General features: G+C 32.4%; 2 protein-coding genes across 2 annotated transcripts; both read left to right on the top strand.

The window, feature by feature from the left end:
* The first annotated feature begins 561 nt into the window (after positions 1 to 561).
* On the top strand, positions 562 to 3,011 carry LOC112789771 (epoxide hydrolase 2). Its single transcript, XM_025831814.3, has 5 exons — positions 562 to 720; positions 795 to 1,009; positions 1,191 to 1,361; positions 1,467 to 1,702; positions 2,591 to 3,011. The coding sequence occupies exons 1-5, from the start codon at positions 651 to 653 to the stop codon at positions 2,838 to 2,840; spliced, it is 942 nt and encodes a 313-aa protein (XP_025687599.1). The 5' UTR covers positions 562 to 650; the 3' UTR covers positions 2,841 to 3,011.
* A 5,055-nt stretch (positions 3,012 to 8,066) lies between these two features.
* LOC112789772 (epoxide hydrolase 2) lies at positions 8,067 to 10,561 on the top strand. The gene is made up of 5 exons (XM_025831815.3): positions 8,067 to 8,394; positions 8,475 to 8,689; positions 9,353 to 9,526; positions 9,604 to 9,839; positions 10,176 to 10,561. The coding sequence occupies exons 1-5, from the start codon at positions 8,121 to 8,123 to the stop codon at positions 10,423 to 10,425; spliced, it is 1,149 nt and encodes a 382-aa protein (XP_025687600.2). The 5' UTR covers positions 8,067 to 8,120; the 3' UTR covers positions 10,426 to 10,561.
* The last annotated feature ends 7,524 nt before the right edge of the window (positions 10,562 to 18,085 follow it).

The following is an 18,085-nucleotide window of genomic DNA, read 5'->3' on the forward strand; positions in this document are numbered from 1 at the left end:
ATATACCCTTTCATATTTATATGTATTTGTTTGGTATAAAGAAATTTTTTTACACAATTATTTATATGTATTTGTTTGGAAAACAAATATATATCTTTTTTTATGACATTTAAAATTCTAAAAAATAATTTGAAAAATTTTTTTATTAGAAAAATAATTTAAATACATTAATAAAGTATCATTTATATATAATATAGGTAAGGATAATAAAATAATTTTATATTATTATAATTTTTTTCTTTCTATTTTTTTTCTATCCAAACAAAAAAAAATTCTTATTCCCTTTCCATCCATTTTCTCTCCATCCAAACAATATCTAAAGAAATCTAATTTTTCTTTCGTTTTCTTTTCTCCCATTTTCTTTTCTCTCATTTTCTATCAAACATCCAAACAAATTGGTAATAATTTTCTCTCTCTTTCTGAATAATAATTTTACATCTTCACATATATGATGTTTAAAATATAATTTTTTTTGTACAGATTCACACTCACCCTGACTTGGTCCATGTGAATAATGTGATCATTATTTTTTCTTTCTTGAATTTTGTTTGTATCTAATCTTTTATCTGCAGGTGGGTCCAAAACTAATAAGGAATGATAACCAATTTTCTCACACACACTTGACTCTTGAGAGCATACTACACACTGTGATGGAGAACATCAAACACAGTGATGTCCAAGTGAAGGGGCTCAAGCTGCATGTGGCAGAGATTGGAACCGGTATTTCCCTTCATCAAGCACAATCATGTTTGTTTGTTAATTCATTTCCATTTGAGAGATCTTGTTTTGTGCAGGGTCAAAGGCAGTGGTATTCTTGCATGGATTCCCAGAAATCTGGTACACATGGAGGCACCAGATGGTTGCTGTGGCCAACTCTGGCTACAGGGCTATTGCCTTCGATTTCAGAGGCTATGGACTTTCTGAGCAGCCACCTCAGCCTGAGAAAGAAACCATGTTTGATTTGATTGATGAAATCTTGGGTCTCTTGGATGCTTTAAACATCACCAAGGTAAGTAGGTAACTACACTTTCTAAGAGAAAACTTGAGAAGCTGAAACTGGATCTGTTAACATGAAGGATTTGGATCCTCTAGAGTCATGTAATTTCATTTGCTGAATTCAGTTTCAATATGAGGCCTCAAGATCACACAAAACAGAAACTAAACTAACCATTGTTTATTATATATGACAGGCTTTCCTTGTGGGTAAGGATTTTGGTTCCATCCCAGGGTATCTTACAGCAGCTCTGCACCCAGAAAGAGTAGCTGCAGTTATAAATTTGGGCATCCCTTTCATTCTTCCGGGTGAATCCGCCGTCCGGAACGACCTTCTCCCCAAAGGCTTCTATATTACCAGGTGGCAGGTACAAGATCCTTGCATTCCTCTCTCTCAACTTATTTGTTGTTTGTATCTTTTTTTAGGTTATTTTTATCAGTTCATTTTGGTAGTTACTTTGTACTAATTTCAGGAACCTGGGAGGGCAGAAGCAGATTTCGGCCGTTTCGATGTGAAGTCAGTTATAAGGAACATCTACACTCTGTTCTCTAGCAGCGAGATACCAATAGCAGCTGATGATCAAGAAATCATGGACTTGTTTGATCCCTCTAAACCGCTTCCACCATGGTTCTCTGAGGAAGACCTTCAAACCTATGCATCACTCTATGAAAATTCTGGATTCAGATATCCATTGCAGGTTCCTTACAGGTAATTACACCTTCCACTTTCCCTCATCTGTCTTATTGTATAATATTAAGATGGGGAGAATAATGATACAAGGAAGAAGAGGAAAAGAGATTCTTCCAACAGAAAATAGAACAAAAGACTAGTGAAACATAATGTAAGGGAGAATAATTTAAGAGATAAAGATAGAATAAGAAAAAATAAATTTCTCAATTAAGGACCAATAGACAATTAGACATAAGAGAGAGTAGAGAGAATTCTAATAAGGACCAAAGAAAAAAAAACAATCTAAAATCATTCATGGTCATTTACATTTTTATTATATCTATTTATAGTAAATCAATTAGTAGTAAGACTATCGTAATTGGACCTTGGTTCCACTTTTTACTCATTACATATAACTTTTCAATCTTTCTAACATGTCGGCAAGTCAATCATGAGTTTTACATTGTATAAATGCCAAAAGATTTTTTTTTCTTCTTTTTGAAGTGGAGCTTATGATAAGCTAAACAACAAAACAACATAAAAGCTCAAACAAACAAACATACTCTACCGGTCCTCCCTACTCAGGAATGATCTGAGGCCAAACGCTTAACACCATCCCATAAAACTTGTTTATCTATAAGTCTATCATTAAAAGTGTGCATATTGGACTTTAGCCAAATACTCTAGATAGTGGTGTGTATACTTCACAATACCACTAGATTTTGCTTCTTAAATGTTCATGGAGTGAAATGTTACTACAATTTGTCCTCAACTAAGTTTATAAGGTGTGGAATTTCAATGTTAAAATACAATTGCCTCGTTCCTAAATAAATATTGCTTGGACTAATGTGGTATGTTAAAAAATCATTGTATTTGGACACACATTGTTCAGGCTTCAATAACTGTTTTTGGTTATTATCCATGCAGGAGTCTCAATAAAGATTGTGGCTTAAGTGACCCAAAAGTGAGTGTTCCTGCACTTTTAATAATGGGTGAGAAAGATTATGTGATCAAGTTTCCAGGAATGGAGGACTACATCAGAAGTGGAGCAGTGAAACAATTTGTGCCAGACATGGAAATCACATATATTCCAGAAGGAAGCCATTTTGTGCATGAACAAGTTCCAGACAAGGTCAACCAGCTCATTATTGACTTCCTTGACAAACAAAATGTTTGACTGTTTCTTCTGCTTCTTCATTGGAGATGCCATTTCTTTGCCGCTTAATGTTACCATTAATAGAAGTATGTTATATTCAGACTTTGAATTTTCAGTTTATGCATGACCATTGTCCAATGGAGTATATTGTATAAATATAATAATGTGGTAAAGTACTATTTTTTTCTCCAATCGTTTAGGCTAAATTCTAATTTAATTTTTAATATTTTAAATATTTTATTTCTGTCCCAAAAAATTTAAATAGGTTTAATGTTGTTTTACCGCTAAATTTAACACTAATAGTTAATAAAATGAGTAACGTAAACGTTAGTAACATTACTAATTAAGTCATATTTTTTTCTATGTGTTAAAAAGCTCAAATCAAAACATTTTTCTAACACTTCTTCTTCTCATTTTTTTTTATACAAAACTCCAAATCTTAACTATCAATTATCAATGTTCCAAAATCAAAGAAATTTTTATATTAGTCGGTGAATCAATTTTATTTACATATAAAAATTAAATGCTATTATTTTTTTAATATGTAAATTATTTGTGTCAAATTTAGTAGTAGAACAATATTAAACCACTTAAAATTCTTTTGATATTAAAATAAGACGTTTAAATATTTTTAAAATTAAAATAAGACGTTTGATTAAAATTTGGCTTAAACGCTAGAGATCAAAATAATATTTTATTCAATAATAATAGTCTGAGAATCTTCATAAACAAGTGTGCTAGTTTACATGAATTGTTATGTACGATAAAAAAAAAATAATTTTACAGTTATTAATGAAATTAAAAATATAATATTTAATTTTAAAAGAATAATTTGACAGAAAAATTGATTCCCACTTCCCAGTAATTGTAATAAAAAAATTTAAAAATTAACTTTTACCTATGATTCCAATATCTAATTACAGTGTAGCTCCCATTAATCGTATATAAAAGGCTATTAGCAATTGTCTAGTAATAAGAGGTTTAGATAATTTACCTCAGTATTTATTTTTTTTATGATAAATGTCTTTTTTAATTATATTTTATATCAAATTTATATTTATTATATATTTTTAAGTATTTATTAGAAAACAATATTAATAAAAATTATAATTATGGAAAGGGAAAATGTATTGGGATTAATAACAAATATTTTGGTCTTTTCCATTAAATTTATATATATTCAATATAATTTAATAATTATACACAAAAACTTATAAAAATATAGTTAATTTCAGGGAAAAAAAGGTTTTAAATTCAAATCCCATTGTCCACCCCCCAAAAAATATTTTGCATAAAAAATGGGACAAAATAGCATGGTCTCAAGAATCAATAAAACTGATAGATTTAATTGGATTAATAAAAAATCGGTTACTAGTTCAATTCAATTAAAGTAAAAAATTGATTGATAACGAATCAATTAACAAATTAATTAATCAGTCGAATCAATACGGTATTTCGATACTTAATCGGTTTAAAATAATAAATTATAAATTTTTTTTAAAAGTATATAATTTAGAGGTCTGCTACACATACAAGTTTTTTTTACTTACAAGTCTTACAAGTTGCTACATATACGGGTCTTTTAATGCGTTATTCAACCATTTCCTATTTTCAAAGCGCTACACTCACCATGTATTATGAACGACTCTTTTTCTTCCCCCTCTTCTTCCTCCTCCTCCTCCTCCTCCTCCTCCTCCTCCTCTTCTTCTTCGGTTTTTTTTTTTTATTTTCATGGTTTCTGAAATCAATTTTTGAAATCGTTTTGAAAATAATGGAACTTCAAAAATATACCCAAACGATTACAGAAATACACCCAAACGATTACAGAAGTACACTTAAATAGTTACAGGAATTCACCCAAACGATTATAGAAATACACCCAAAAAATTATAGAAATACACCCAAAAGATTACAAAACTACACCCAAAGGATTTAAGAAATACACCCAAAATTCGTTGAAGTACACCTTATGCATAATTCAGAACTCTTTCTCTTTCTCCTCTTCATCTTCTGCTGTTTCTTCTTCTTCAAAAACGATTTCAGAGCTTGATGTCAAAAAACAATGTAAATCAAGAATAACGAAAAAAGAAAATAAAGAAAAAAGCACGAAGAAGAAGAAGAAGAAGAGGAGGAAGACGAGGAAGAAGAACGTGCAGCAAGAAGAAGAAGAAGGAGGAGAAAGAGAAGGCAAGAAACGAAAGAAAATGAGAAGAAGAAGAGTAAGAGGAAGAAGAACCTACAGCAAGAAGAAGAAGAAGAAGAAGAAGAAAGAGAAGGTAAGAAATGAAAGAAAAGAAAAAGAAGAAGACGAAGAGAAAGAAGAACGGTTCGAAATACGTTTTAAGCGTTAGTTTTAATTGGACTTGTAAGGCTTACAAACCTTAATCGCTTGTATGCGAAGAATTTCTCTATAATTTATATATAAATATATTATTTTATTATATCTAATTCAACTTTAATTAAACTTCAATTGAATTTTAAACCTTTGAATATCTAATTCTATTAGTTTAATAATCTATTGGATTGTCCGAACCTTACAAATGAGAGTAGTTTTTTTGTTTATAAATGTTATTTGTACACCAAAATCAACCATTAAAATCAGCTACCAATATATTTGTGTATAAATACATGTGTAATTTAATTTATTTTTAATGTGTATTTATATTCCAACATATATTTTATACTAATGACTGACATTAGTGGTTGATTTTGGTGTACGTATAGAATAACATTTTTTTTAAAACAAAGAATAAACGCAAATAAGTAGAAACCTCAATTTGTAGTCGTTTCCATCAATGTTAGAGGTGTACGCGGATCGGATCGGAAATGGCCGAAAATTCGATTCGATTCGCACACTTTCCATCAAATCGAATCGGATATGATATCCATATTTTTTAGTGCCGGATCAGATCGGATATCGGATATATCCGTATAATTAAACCTTCTCTTTTTAATCATATTTCTATGTAAAAAAATTCAATAAAAATATTTTTTTCATACTTTTAAACTTATTTATTTCTAAAATATTTTTAATCAAACTCTTTCTAAATAACAAAAATAAAATAAGACAATATATGAATAATAATTACTAACTAAAATATACAAATAAGTAAATATAATACCAAATATATATATTTATTTATTTTTTAATTATTATTGTGCGGATCTACGAATCGAATACGCGGATATAGAGTAAATATCCGTGATCTGATCCGCAAAGATCCTATCCGATCTACAATTTATAAATCGAATACAGATATTTACCACAAATCTATAAATACGATCTGATCTATGAACACCCCTAATCAATATCATCAACAACATAGGTGTCAACTATATTCCACTATTGGACAAAATGAGAGTAGTTTTAACTTTTAATACAAACTGGGGATACTAAATTACTAATAAAATAGCAAAAAGAATTTCGGAATGGATAACTATAGATATTTTTCCAAACAAACAAATTTGAGAATTAAAATATTTCGGTCGTTAAAATTTTTTAAAATTGACTTTATTTATATAATTTATTTATATTTTAATTTTTTATTATATTCTCTTATTACTCTATTTATCACATTTTTAATGGTTCCTACATATTAATCATATTAATTATAATAAAATATTCATAATTATTAGTATCAACTAAATTATATATTAATATTTTTTTTATAATTTGATATTCATATTTAGGATTACAATAAAAACTAATAATAATAAAAAATTCTAATAATAATACTTCTTAAGTAATATTAATAGTAATTGATTCATATAAGATAATTAATTTATTGATTCATCTCATTATTATTGGACGCCGTCAAAATAACGTAAAGGCCGTTTATGTTCAGAGACAAAAATCACGTGCAATTAAAAATGTCTAATACTTAAATTAATTTATTTAATTAATAAATTTATTCATAACATTTATAATTTTATATTAATATTATTTATAATTTTATAATTATGATATTTATAATTTTATATTTATGATGGTATAATTAATAAATTTTTATAATTAATATTTTTAAATTTTAAATTATATATTTTATTATATTTTTTAAATTATTTTTATGTATACTAATAAATTATGATTTTAATTATTTTAATATTTTTATTTAATATTTATATGTATATTTATTTATTAATTTTAAAATGATGAATTAATAATTATTTTTAAAAATTTATTTTTTAATTTTTATTTATATTTTATTTTTTATTTTTTTTAATAGTCTATATGTAAAATATGAGTTGTATAATAGAAGTTGTTAAAATTTTTTAATTTAGCATCCATAATTTTATACGTATAATATCTTTAATTTTAAACATATAATATCTATAATTAATGAATTGGTGTTAATTTATTATTTATTATTTTATTTTATAGGTGAAAAACTAATAATTTTAGACGTTTTTGATTTTCAATAAATAGAGACTAATCAAATTTAAGATGTTTTTATTTTTTATAAAATGTATTGAGGTGATTTAAAATTTTGTAAAGATTAAAAATATCAAAATTTAGAACTTTTATTTAAAAAAAATTCTAAAATTGTGAATGTAATAATAAAAAAGAACTTATTAAGATTTAATTCACGTTAAATTTAGAATTGACTTTTGGTATAATTAAATGAGAGAAAATAATTACAAAAAGAAATTAATTGTGTCAATTAAGTTAGGAGAATCACACTCTCTTATAAATGCAATGTATTTTTATTCAAAAATATTATTCGTACACCAAAATTAACGACTAAAATCAGCTACTAATGTATTTGTGTATAAATACATGTGTAGATGTAATTTATTTTTAATATATATTTGTATTTCAATAGCAATATGTATTTTATATTGATAGTTCATTTTAATGGCCGATTTTAGTATACACGTAACATAGTCAATGTTTATTTATTGTCTATAATATTTTACCTACCTAAACCTAGCATTACTATATTAAACGCAAATTATTTTTAATATTGGAGTAAAAATGGTGTTTTTTAGGATTATAAATGATAAGAGTGTTATTCTCCAATGTAAAACTTTTTTATTTAAAAAAAATCAGACCATCCGATTTATTAAGAATAAAAATCGGATCCTCCTATTTAGGATTTTTTTTTTAAAAAAATCACAACAAATTTAATATTTAAAAAATTTAAAAATCAACTTACAAAGTAATCAGACCTACCAATTTCTGATTCCCATATCAAAATAAAAATATATGCATCACCAATAAAATTGAATTGCATACATTTATCTTCCATAATAAAAATTTTTAGCCTCCATTAAAACGTTCACTAAAACTTAAAAGCATTCATGGATGGTCATCCTTTTTTTTTCCTTGAGCTATTGGTTTTTCCACCTCAATTTCCTAACAAAAGGATTGGTGTACTCACATCATCTCATCCCAACCATGATGTTGACTTACCCGTTACCGGTCCCCCTCTTGTCCTTGTTTTTATCTCCCTTCCCACACTCTCTTCAGTCTTCATTCTACACTTTAGAACCCGTTCTTCTCTCATGGAGAACATCAAACACAGTCATATACAAGTGAAGGGTCTGAAGCTCCATGTGGCAGAGATTGGAACTGGTAACTTCCTTCATCCTTCAACAGAAAGAAACTGTTTTCTTTCTCCCTCTTTATTGAATGATTCTTTTGGTGCGTTGCAGGGTCAAAGGCAGTGGTATTCTTGCATGGATTCCCAGAAATTTGGTACACATGGAGGCACCAGATGATTGCTGTAGCCAATTCTGGCTACAGGGCTATTGCCTTTGATTTCAGAGGCTATGGACTTTCTGAGCAGCCACCTCAGCCAGAGAAAGAAACTATGTTTGATTTGGTTGATGAAATCTTGGGCCTTCTGGATGCATTAAACATCACAAAGGTAACTAAGGTTTCTGCTATAGTATATATCAATTTGTCTAGATATTTTGTGTTTATTATTGATTGTTTATTATTTATTTTTTTTTCTGGACCATCAAATCAATGGTACATATTTGAACAAGGTCATGTTCATGTCGAACATGGGCAAATCCATATTCTTTGTTTAAGAGTTATGAAGTTCATTCCAAACATTGATATCTAAGTTTTGAACTTCGGTTCATGTCTTCCAGAAAAAAGGGCTCTTATAATTAGAAGCTGAAAGTTGATCTATTAACTTGCACAATTTGAATCCTCTAAAGGGGGATGGGGATTCTGATTAAAATGAGAGATCATTTATGTTTGGATCATTTGATGAGATCCACACACAATGTATTGTATTGATCCATGGCTAAGTAATCTGGCTTTCTTATCTTAATTTTGATGTACTGACAGTGTAAAATATTTTAAACAATTATATAATCATATCCATTTTTTTAGATAATTATTCAACGGTCAATGTAAAAAATATTTATTTTTGCTGAAGTAGCGTGATATGATTAGATGTACATATAAAACTGCTTTGTACATCAAAATTAAATTCATAGTGAGAGAGGACGAGTAAAGAAAAGACCTTCTAATTCAGGTGGAAATTTTGACTAACTGCAAATTCTATTGTTGATATCAGGCATTCCTTGTTGGCAAGGATTTTGGTGCCTTCCCAGGATATTTCACAGCTGCTGCGCACCCAGAAAGAGTAGCTGCTATTATAACACTAGGCATTCCCTTCATGATTCCGGGGAAATCTGGTAGCAGATCCCACGATGAACTCCCCAATGGATTCTATATTACTAGGTGGAAGGTATGAATTCCATCTCCTACTATAACTTTTGCACTCCTCCCCATGTGTTAATGTTAATTATTTCTTGACTAATTCAGGAACCTGGGAGAGCTGAAGCAGATTTCGGCCGCTTCGATGTGAAGTCAGTTATAAGGAACATCTACACTCTGTTCTCTAGCAGTGAGATACCAATAGCAGCTGATGATCAAGAAATTATGGACTTGTTTGATCCTTCTAAACCGCTTCCACCATGGTTCTCTGAAGAAGACCTTCAAACCTATGCATCACTCTATGAAAAATCTGGATTCAGATATCCATTGCAGGTTCCTTACAGGTGAAATCAGAATTTAACTTTCCCTTATTTTCAAACACCAAAAAGTGCAAGTCATTTTTCTAACCAATTTTCCCGCCCAAAATCCTATCAGCCCTTTGCTCAACTAATTGAACTAATTCAGTTAATGCCACTATTCCTCTCTAACTGTTTCTAACAAAATCCAAATCCTTAAATCTTTTGCCATTTATGGAGTGAAATGCTACTCCAAATGTTTGTTGTTTAATATGTGAAGCCTTGCATTTTAGTAGTGAAGTAAAATGATCAGATGTCATAAAATAGCTTTTGGAGTATAGACTTACTAACATTTCAGATTTGGACTGTTTATGATCCATGCAGGAGTACCAATGCAGATGGCGGCTTAAGTGACCCAAAAGTGAGTGTTCCTGCACTTCTGATAATGGGTGAAAAAGATTATGTGATCAAGTTCCCAGGCATTGAGGACTATATCCGAAGTGGGGCAGTGAAACAATTTGTGCCAGACTTGGAAATCACATACATTCCAGAAGGAAGCCATTTTGTGCATGAACAGTTTCCAGAGAAGATCAACCAGCTCATCATTGACTTCCTTGACAAACAAAGCGTTTGATTATTGTTCTTATGCTGAGAGTTTGTTATTTCTAAGCTCCTTAGTATGACAGACAATAGAAGCATGTTATTTTCAGACTTTAAACTTCCGTTTTGAGCATAAACTCACTAATAATCGTCTGAAGCTTCCTAAACAAGTGTGATAGTGCTGTTAGTCAAAAAGCATATATATTCTCCCAATTGGTTTGGATTCACTTGTGTTATTTTGAACATGATCTTGTCATGCTTATATCTCCATTGTCAACTGTTTGTCATTTTAGTTTGTAAACATGGCAAGGTCATGTTCACATCAAATAGAAAGAATCCAAATCCATTGCTAAAATAATAATTCACTTCACTATTCTACTAAAAAATATGAAAAAACTAGTCCAGTGAGGTTAACATATCACAATACTGAGCAAACAATTCAAATCAACTTAGATACGAGGAAAATTGAACTACAAAGTCAATCATTCTTGTTGAATCATAATTCCCGCAATACAAGAGTCACTTAACAAAGTACAAAAACAAGTTTCAAGCTCACAAAAGAATTTGTGTGCTTTTTTCTAAAATAATTTTCCTTATTTTATATTTGATAGGTGCTTTAGATATTTGCAACATGAGGAGTATAACTATTATTTTTGTAGTTATTAATTTATATTTTTTAGTGGAACTACTCCAACGGTGGTTATTGGTTTATCATCTATAAATACACTGACACTCTCAGGTATACTTAAGCTCCACTCCAATACACTTAAACCTGCTAAGACCCTTGCTGACTTAGGCATCGGAGTGTTTTGCAGGTACTACCCCATCTTCTCACAAACAACTCGGACGACGACTGCTTGACGCAGGCTAAGGCAGAAACCATTTCACTCAGAGCTTGGATCACACGTTCAAACTCAAACACGATTCAATTTCAGGTAACCCTCGAAACATCAGAGCCATTGTCGGGGACCTGGGAATCAACACTCTATGGCGGGCGATCACCTTGAAAACAGACGCACAACATCTCAATCGGATCCAGAATACCAAGACATGGCAATAACAACCAAGCCCTTGTGGTACCTCCTCCAAGGACAGAGGAACCGCATGGTGAAGGTACGTCGGGCGAGCATCACCATAGAAGAATCCCTTCCGAGGTTCATGGACGGAGGAACCGCATGGTGAAGGAGAAAACCAACCCCATTGCACCGATCTCATGGGGCTCCTATATGGATATCATGGCCGACTCGAACAGCTAGAATAGGAGTTAGAGCGACGGCGGGAGGCAGAGAGAAATCTGAGAAGAGAAATTAAACGGCGAAAAGAGCTGGAAGAAAAACTCTCAAAGTTAGAATCCAACCTCCGAGGAAGGAATTCGCGTACAACTCGAGAAAATACCCCATTGGGAGGAGAAAATCCTTTCACCGAAGACATCATGCAGGCCAAAGTTCCTAGAAATTTCAAAAGCCCAGACATGAATCTATATGATGGGATGACCGACTCGAGGCACCACTTAAGTAACTTCAAAAGTCGGATGTACTTGGCTGATGCCTCAAATGCTAGTCGCTGCAAGGCCTTCCCAACAACCTTAACAAAGTCGGCCATGAAATAGTTTGACAGCCTGCCACCTAGGTCAGTTACTAGTTTCGACGACCTCGCGCGAAAATTTCTTACACAGTTTTCAATTCAAAAGGACAAGGTCAAGAACGTACCTAGTCTAGTCAGAGTCAAATAGGAAGTCGGCGAATCCCTTAGAGACTACATGGAGAGATTCAACAAGGTATGTTTAGAAATCCAAGACTTACCCATTGAAGCAGTAATAATGGAATTGGTCAATGGTCTCTGGGAAGGTCCCTTTTTTCAGTCTATCTTAAAAAGACACCCGACCTCATTGAGTGATGTACAAGAATGAGATGAAAAATACATTAATATGGAAGAAAACGCCAGGCTACAAGAATCAAACTGGCGACTAGGACATCCTTATCAGACACGGGAAAAGGAAAAAGAGCCCAAGAAGAAAGAAGAATATGGCTTGGAGAAACCTAGGAGGTATCACAACTACACCCCGCTGCGAGTTTCTCTCGTGAATGTCTACAGACAATTTTGTCATACCGAGAAGCTCTCCCCCACCCACGTCTGATCAAAAATAAAAAGGAGGGAAGCCGCAATGAGTATTGTGAGTACCACAAGCTGTATGGAAATTCTACAAATGACTATTATGACCTAAAAAAATGTGATAGAAAAACTAGCTAGAGAAAGTCGGTCAGATAGATATCTCATAGAAAGGTCAGACTGTCGTGGAAAGAGGAAGAGAGATGACGAAGAAGTGAGTCGAAGAGGGAAGCCCCCACCAACTTCCGAGCGACATGTCCACATGATAACAAGAGGCTTCGCCGGCGGAGGAGTAACCAAGTCAGTTCGAACTAGATATCTGAAAGAGGTCTATTACGTCGGAGAAGAGACCCCTGACTTTCGAACCATCTCTTTCACAAAAAGAAGATACGCAGGGAATTGCATCTGGGCACGATGATCCCGTGGTAATTACTATGATACTTGCTAACGCAAACTTACATAGGACTTTGGTGGATCAAGGAAGCTCAGCCGACATACTGTTTAAGCCTGAATTCGACAAGTTAGGATTGGAAAAAAAGGAATTGAAATCCTACCCATATCCTCTTTTCAGTACGCCGATTAGACCATTATGGTTTATCTCCTTACATACTACCTTTGGAAAGGGATTGAAGTAAAAAACCCTAAACATCGACTACATTGTCGTGGATGTAACTTTAGCCTACAATGGCCTAATTGGCAGGACAACTCTAACTGACTAAGAGCTGTTGTTTTCACTCCCCACCTCTGCATGAAATTCTCAACACAGGACAAAATTGCTACCATTAAGGGAGATCAGAAGCTAGCAAGAAAATGTTATAATGAAAGTTTGAATCTACGAGGTAAAGGTAAAGAGGTCAATTCTATTGAGCTCGGAAGAGTCCAAGGAAGAGACGAGCTACGACCACAGCCTGAAGGAAAACCGGAAGAAGTCCAAATCAGAGAAGAAGTTAGAAAAAATACCAAGATAGGATTTAATATAGGGTGAATTTAAAAAAAGAACTCGTGAAACTCCTGCAGGAAAACTTCGATCTCTTCGCCTGGAAGGCCGTCGACATGCCCGGAAGAGACCCCAAACTTATGACGCACAAGCTGGCGGTATATCCCGATTCCTAACCTGTCCAACAGAGAAGGCACAAACTCGGGCCAGAGCGAGCTCAAGTGGTCGAAGAGCAAGTTCAAGCACTACTAGAAGCCAGATTCGTTAGAGAAGTCAAGTATCTAACATGGTTAGCAAATGTTGTGTTGGTAAAAAAGCAAAATGAGAAATGGAGGATGTGTGTCGATCATACTGACCTCAACAAAGCCTGCCCAAAGAATTTGTAACCCCTTTCCAATATCGATGCTTTGGTAGATTCCTCCTCGGGATATCAATACCTATCCTTCATGGACACGTACTCAGGATACAATCAAATTCCAATGTACAAGTCAGATCGAGAGAAGACATCATTCATCACACCCAGAGCGAATTACTTCTACGTGGTCATGCATTTGGATTAAAAATGCAGGGGCCACATATCAAAGATTGATGAACAAGATGTTTGCACCTCACCTCAAAAATTTAATAGAGGTATATGTGGATGACATGTTGGTAAAAACTAAGGATGAGGCAAATCTCCTGTCCGATCTCTCACAAGTATTCTACACCATAAGAAGACATGGGATGAGACTAAATCCCACCAAATACACATTTGCAGTAAAAGGAGAAAAATTTTTGGGATTTATGCTCACACATAGGGGAATTAAGTCCAACCCTGACAAGTGTAGAGCAATCTTAGAGATGAAGAGTCTGACTTGTTTAAAAGAAGTCCAATAGTTGATGGGCGACTTGTAGCCTTGTCCAGATTTCTAGCAAAATCAGCCTTGAGATTCTTGCCACTTTTCTCACTACTTAGGAAAGGATGCCAATTTAAGTGGACTGCAGAATGTGAAGAAGCCTTTCAAGAATTCTAGAAATTCTTAAGTCAACCACGTATCCTCACCCGGCCAGAAATGGGAGAAGAGCTTGTATTATACTTAGCTGTCGTTGATAAGGCAGTAGCCTCAGCACTAATACGAGAAGATGAAGTCAGACAACATCCTATTTATTTCACTAGTAAAGTCTTACAAGGGCCAGAGTTAAGGTATCAAAAAATAGAGAAATTTGCATACGCTTTAATCCTGGCATCTAGGAGGCTCCGACCTTATTTCCAGGTGCACACCATAAGAGTCCGGACGAACCAACCCATGAAGCAGATTCTCCAGAAAATGGACATAGCAGGTCGGATGGTAAAATGGGCCATAGAACTATCTGAGTTCGACTTAAGGTATGAAACTCGGACAACCATTAAAGCTCAATGCCTCACCGACTTTATAGCAGAATACAAAAGTGACAAGAATGAAAACTCCACGACCTGAAATCTTTATGTAGATGGATCCTCCAATAAGGTCAGGAGTGGTGCGGACATCATACTGGTCAATGAAGAAGGGACTCAAATAGAGCTTTCCCCGAAGTTTGAGTTCCCTGTTTCTAATAATCAAGCCGAATATGAAGCCCTGATTGCAGGCCTGAAACTCGTCAAAGAAGTTAGAGCAACCAAAGTGGTAGTCTTCAGTGATTCTCAGATAGTAACTTCTCAAATCAATGGAGAGTATTCGGCAAAAAATCCCAATATGAAGATATACTTGGAGAAAACACTTGAGCAACTTCAAGAATTTCTTAATACCGAGGTCCGACATATAACTCGGGAACTTAATAGCAGAGCAGATGCCCTTTTTAAATTGGCGAGTACCAAATAAGGAGGAAATAACAGAAGTTTGATACAAGAAACTCTCAAAGAGCCCTCAGTTATCAAATCGAATAACAAGTCAGACATTCTACCTGTCTCCGGCTTAAACCTTAGATGGATGACTCTCTTTATTGAATATCTAAAATTTGACATCCTTCCCAAGGAGCAGAAAGAAGCTAAGAGAATTCAGAGAAAAGCACAGAACTACACCTTGGTACAAAATTATTTTCATATACATTTGGCAAATTTGCCTCTTTAATTTATAAAATTTAAATGTTTGGCAAAAATCATGCATTTAAAGAATGCTTTTCAATTTTTTTTGGGAATCTCTATGCATGAAGTATTAAAACAGTTTTTTCTACTATTATCTTATTGATAAGAAATTATTATTTGGTCAAATTTTTGTCTCTTACCATGTGTATTTTTTCTCAATATGGTACCATTCTTTACTTCTACATTTATTTGCCTATAGTTTTTAGAATTTTAACTCTAAACTTTGATCTATATTTGATTATAAATTTTGGGTCCCTTTACATCTTTATTATTATTCAAGTCTAAATTTCTTCAGGAGGCATGTCAACATCTAAAGAGCGTCATGATTTTATAGAGATTATTGTTGGGTTTGATTAGAGTTATTGCATTAGTAATACAGATTATTATTGGGTTTGGATTATGTAGTTTTTCTTTTTTTTCATGTTTTTATTGTTCATTATTTTCTTCTGATTCTGAACTTAGTATTAATTCCGGTCCACAGGATTAACTCTTTTGATAAGATACCTCTTGGCCTCTGATTTTTACTGTAGGATGTCATTAGATAGAGTAGTAGAGCATTTATCACGTCATGTTATGGAGCTTCATGAAGTAATGAGTAAGTTTAAGGATTAGTTCTCACTTCTCACCAACTATTTTGTGTAAGTTTTACTGGATATTGTTATGCATTTATTAGCATCCACCTCTCGTTTACGATCAAAATTCATGGTTGCCAATTTTTGTGTATTGCTCATTTGCTAATCCAATACTATAGTTCATGGTTCTAACAATGATATTTATACTAAAATAGTCAACCAGTTTGCTCCCAATTTATATACAAATTTCAGAAACTCTGTATATGACACCTTCTACCTACGTTTTATGGATCATTTGGCTCATTTGATTTAGTTCACCAAAGGTTCTGGTATTTACTTTTGGCCAATGATAAGACTCGAGGATTGCTAATTTCATCGGCATGGTAATATAAACTAAATCATGTTTTGAACAAAAGTTGACAACATTAATTACTTAGTGAAGGAAGATAATCTGTTGATGGTTTTGATTTGTGCCATTCTCTTTCTCTTTTTTTCTTTGTTAAATGTTGAAGTGAGTTTTTTGTATTTTGGGGTTTATTTGGGTTAATTGAACAAATAATTCATGTAAGTTTTCTCCATATTTTGAGTTAATACCCTGTTATAGAAAATGTTAACGTGCAAGTATGAGGAGTCCATGAAATTAGTCTCACATCAAAGAAAGCAAGGAAGAGTGAGGAGTTTATAAGATGAGAGACCCATTAACTTGACACTTTAAGGTTTTGAGTTGGATGTGGTGTCTTCTTATCTTATGTTATCTCACTTGATTTCTCTCCGAAATCTTCCAAAGTGAATTTTAATTGGCCAAACAGAATTTATTTAGATTTTGGTTATGCTAGATTGTGCTCTCTGTGGATCTCAATTTTTCCAAAACAAAAATTGGATTTGCATAGTACTTTGATGCAAAACTGATATTGTTAACTAAAACTTTACATACAATAATTTGGACTTGATTATTGTAGTTGTCATCTCACCTTTGGTGAGAGCTTTACCTTTAATTAAATGTAGATTGTCTTCAAATTTCAGTGGCTGATTACTAAATTGTATCAACCTATTTTGCATTCCAAGTAAGTTATGACATCAAGCTTGCTAGGAGAAATTTTCAGGTTAAATTTTATTATTAGCATGCAATAAAAGCAAATTGAAGTCTTTAATTGAAGTCCTTAATTATAAAATCAAAAAAGTGTGTTTTACTTTAAATTTCTAATTTTATTATAATTTTTAGGTTGAAATACAAGGGAGATTGTTAATCCCAGCATCTTGAAGCTTTGTAGGGATAATAGTGGTTTTGTTAATCTTGGGTTGAGTTTTATATTTTTCTTTAAATTATTGTTGGTATGTTTACTATTTGCCTATTTTAGTTATTTTTTGTAGTTTAGCTAAGCCAAATATCTCACATTATAGTTTTTCAGATACATTTTTTCATAACGTGTCAAAATTAAAATTGTGAACTATCTGTTTCTTTGGATAACATGTGTACTCACATCCAAGATTCAAAATATTCTTGGTTTGTATTAGACTATAGTTTCTTTAAAAGAAAGAACAAATAATACTTATGCTACTAGGCACTAGCTGTTAGTGAGCAATAGTAAATGTATGAAATGTGTAATAGAATGAAATGGTTGCTATTAGATGATAGTTTCTTTGGTTGGAGTCATAATAGAAGAAAGAACAAATAATACTTATGCTATTTAGTACTAGCTTTTGGTGAGCAATAATAAATCTATAAAATATGTAATGGAATGGAATGAATGCTGTTAGATGGTAGTTTTTTTGGTTGGAATCACATTAGCTGCTAATTTGTAATACTTATCATTAACTATTGTTATCAACTGACATAGGTAAGGCAACGTGCATGCTTCTTCATGCGTATGACAAATGAGAGTAACGTTAATATTCACTAATATTGAATCCTCTTTAGTGAATATTAAAAAATAATTAAAATATAGAGTTTACAATTAGTTACTCTATTTCTTTT

This window comes from Arachis hypogaea, chromosome 3 (genome assembly GCF_003086295.3).
Source record: "Arachis hypogaea cultivar Tifrunner chromosome 3, arahy.Tifrunner.gnm2.J5K5, whole genome shotgun sequence".
NCBI classification, from domain to species: Eukaryota; Viridiplantae; Streptophyta; class Magnoliopsida; order Fabales; family Fabaceae; genus Arachis; species Arachis hypogaea.

Coding starts and splice junctions, on each gene's coding strand:
- LOC112789772 (XM_025831815.3), top strand. CDS start 8,121: ATGGATGGTCATCCTTTTTTTTTCCTTGAGCTATTGGTTTTTCCACCT. Junction 8,395..8,474: donor TGTGGCAGAGATTGGAACTG/GTAACTTCCTTC, acceptor GGTGCGTTGCAG/GGTCAAAGGCAGTGGTATTC. Junction 9,527..9,603: donor TCTATATTACTAGGTGGAAG/GTATGAATTCCA, acceptor TGACTAATTCAG/GAACCTGGGAGAGCTGAAGC.
- LOC112789771 (XM_025831814.3), top strand. CDS start 651: ATGGAGAACATCAAACACAGTGATGTCCAAGTGAAGGGGCTCAAGCTG. Junction 721..794: donor TGTGGCAGAGATTGGAACCG/GTATTTCCCTTC, acceptor TGTTTTGTGCAG/GGTCAAAGGCAGTGGTATTC. Junction 1,362..1,466: donor TCTATATTACCAGGTGGCAG/GTACAAGATCCT, acceptor TACTAATTTCAG/GAACCTGGGAGGGCAGAAGC.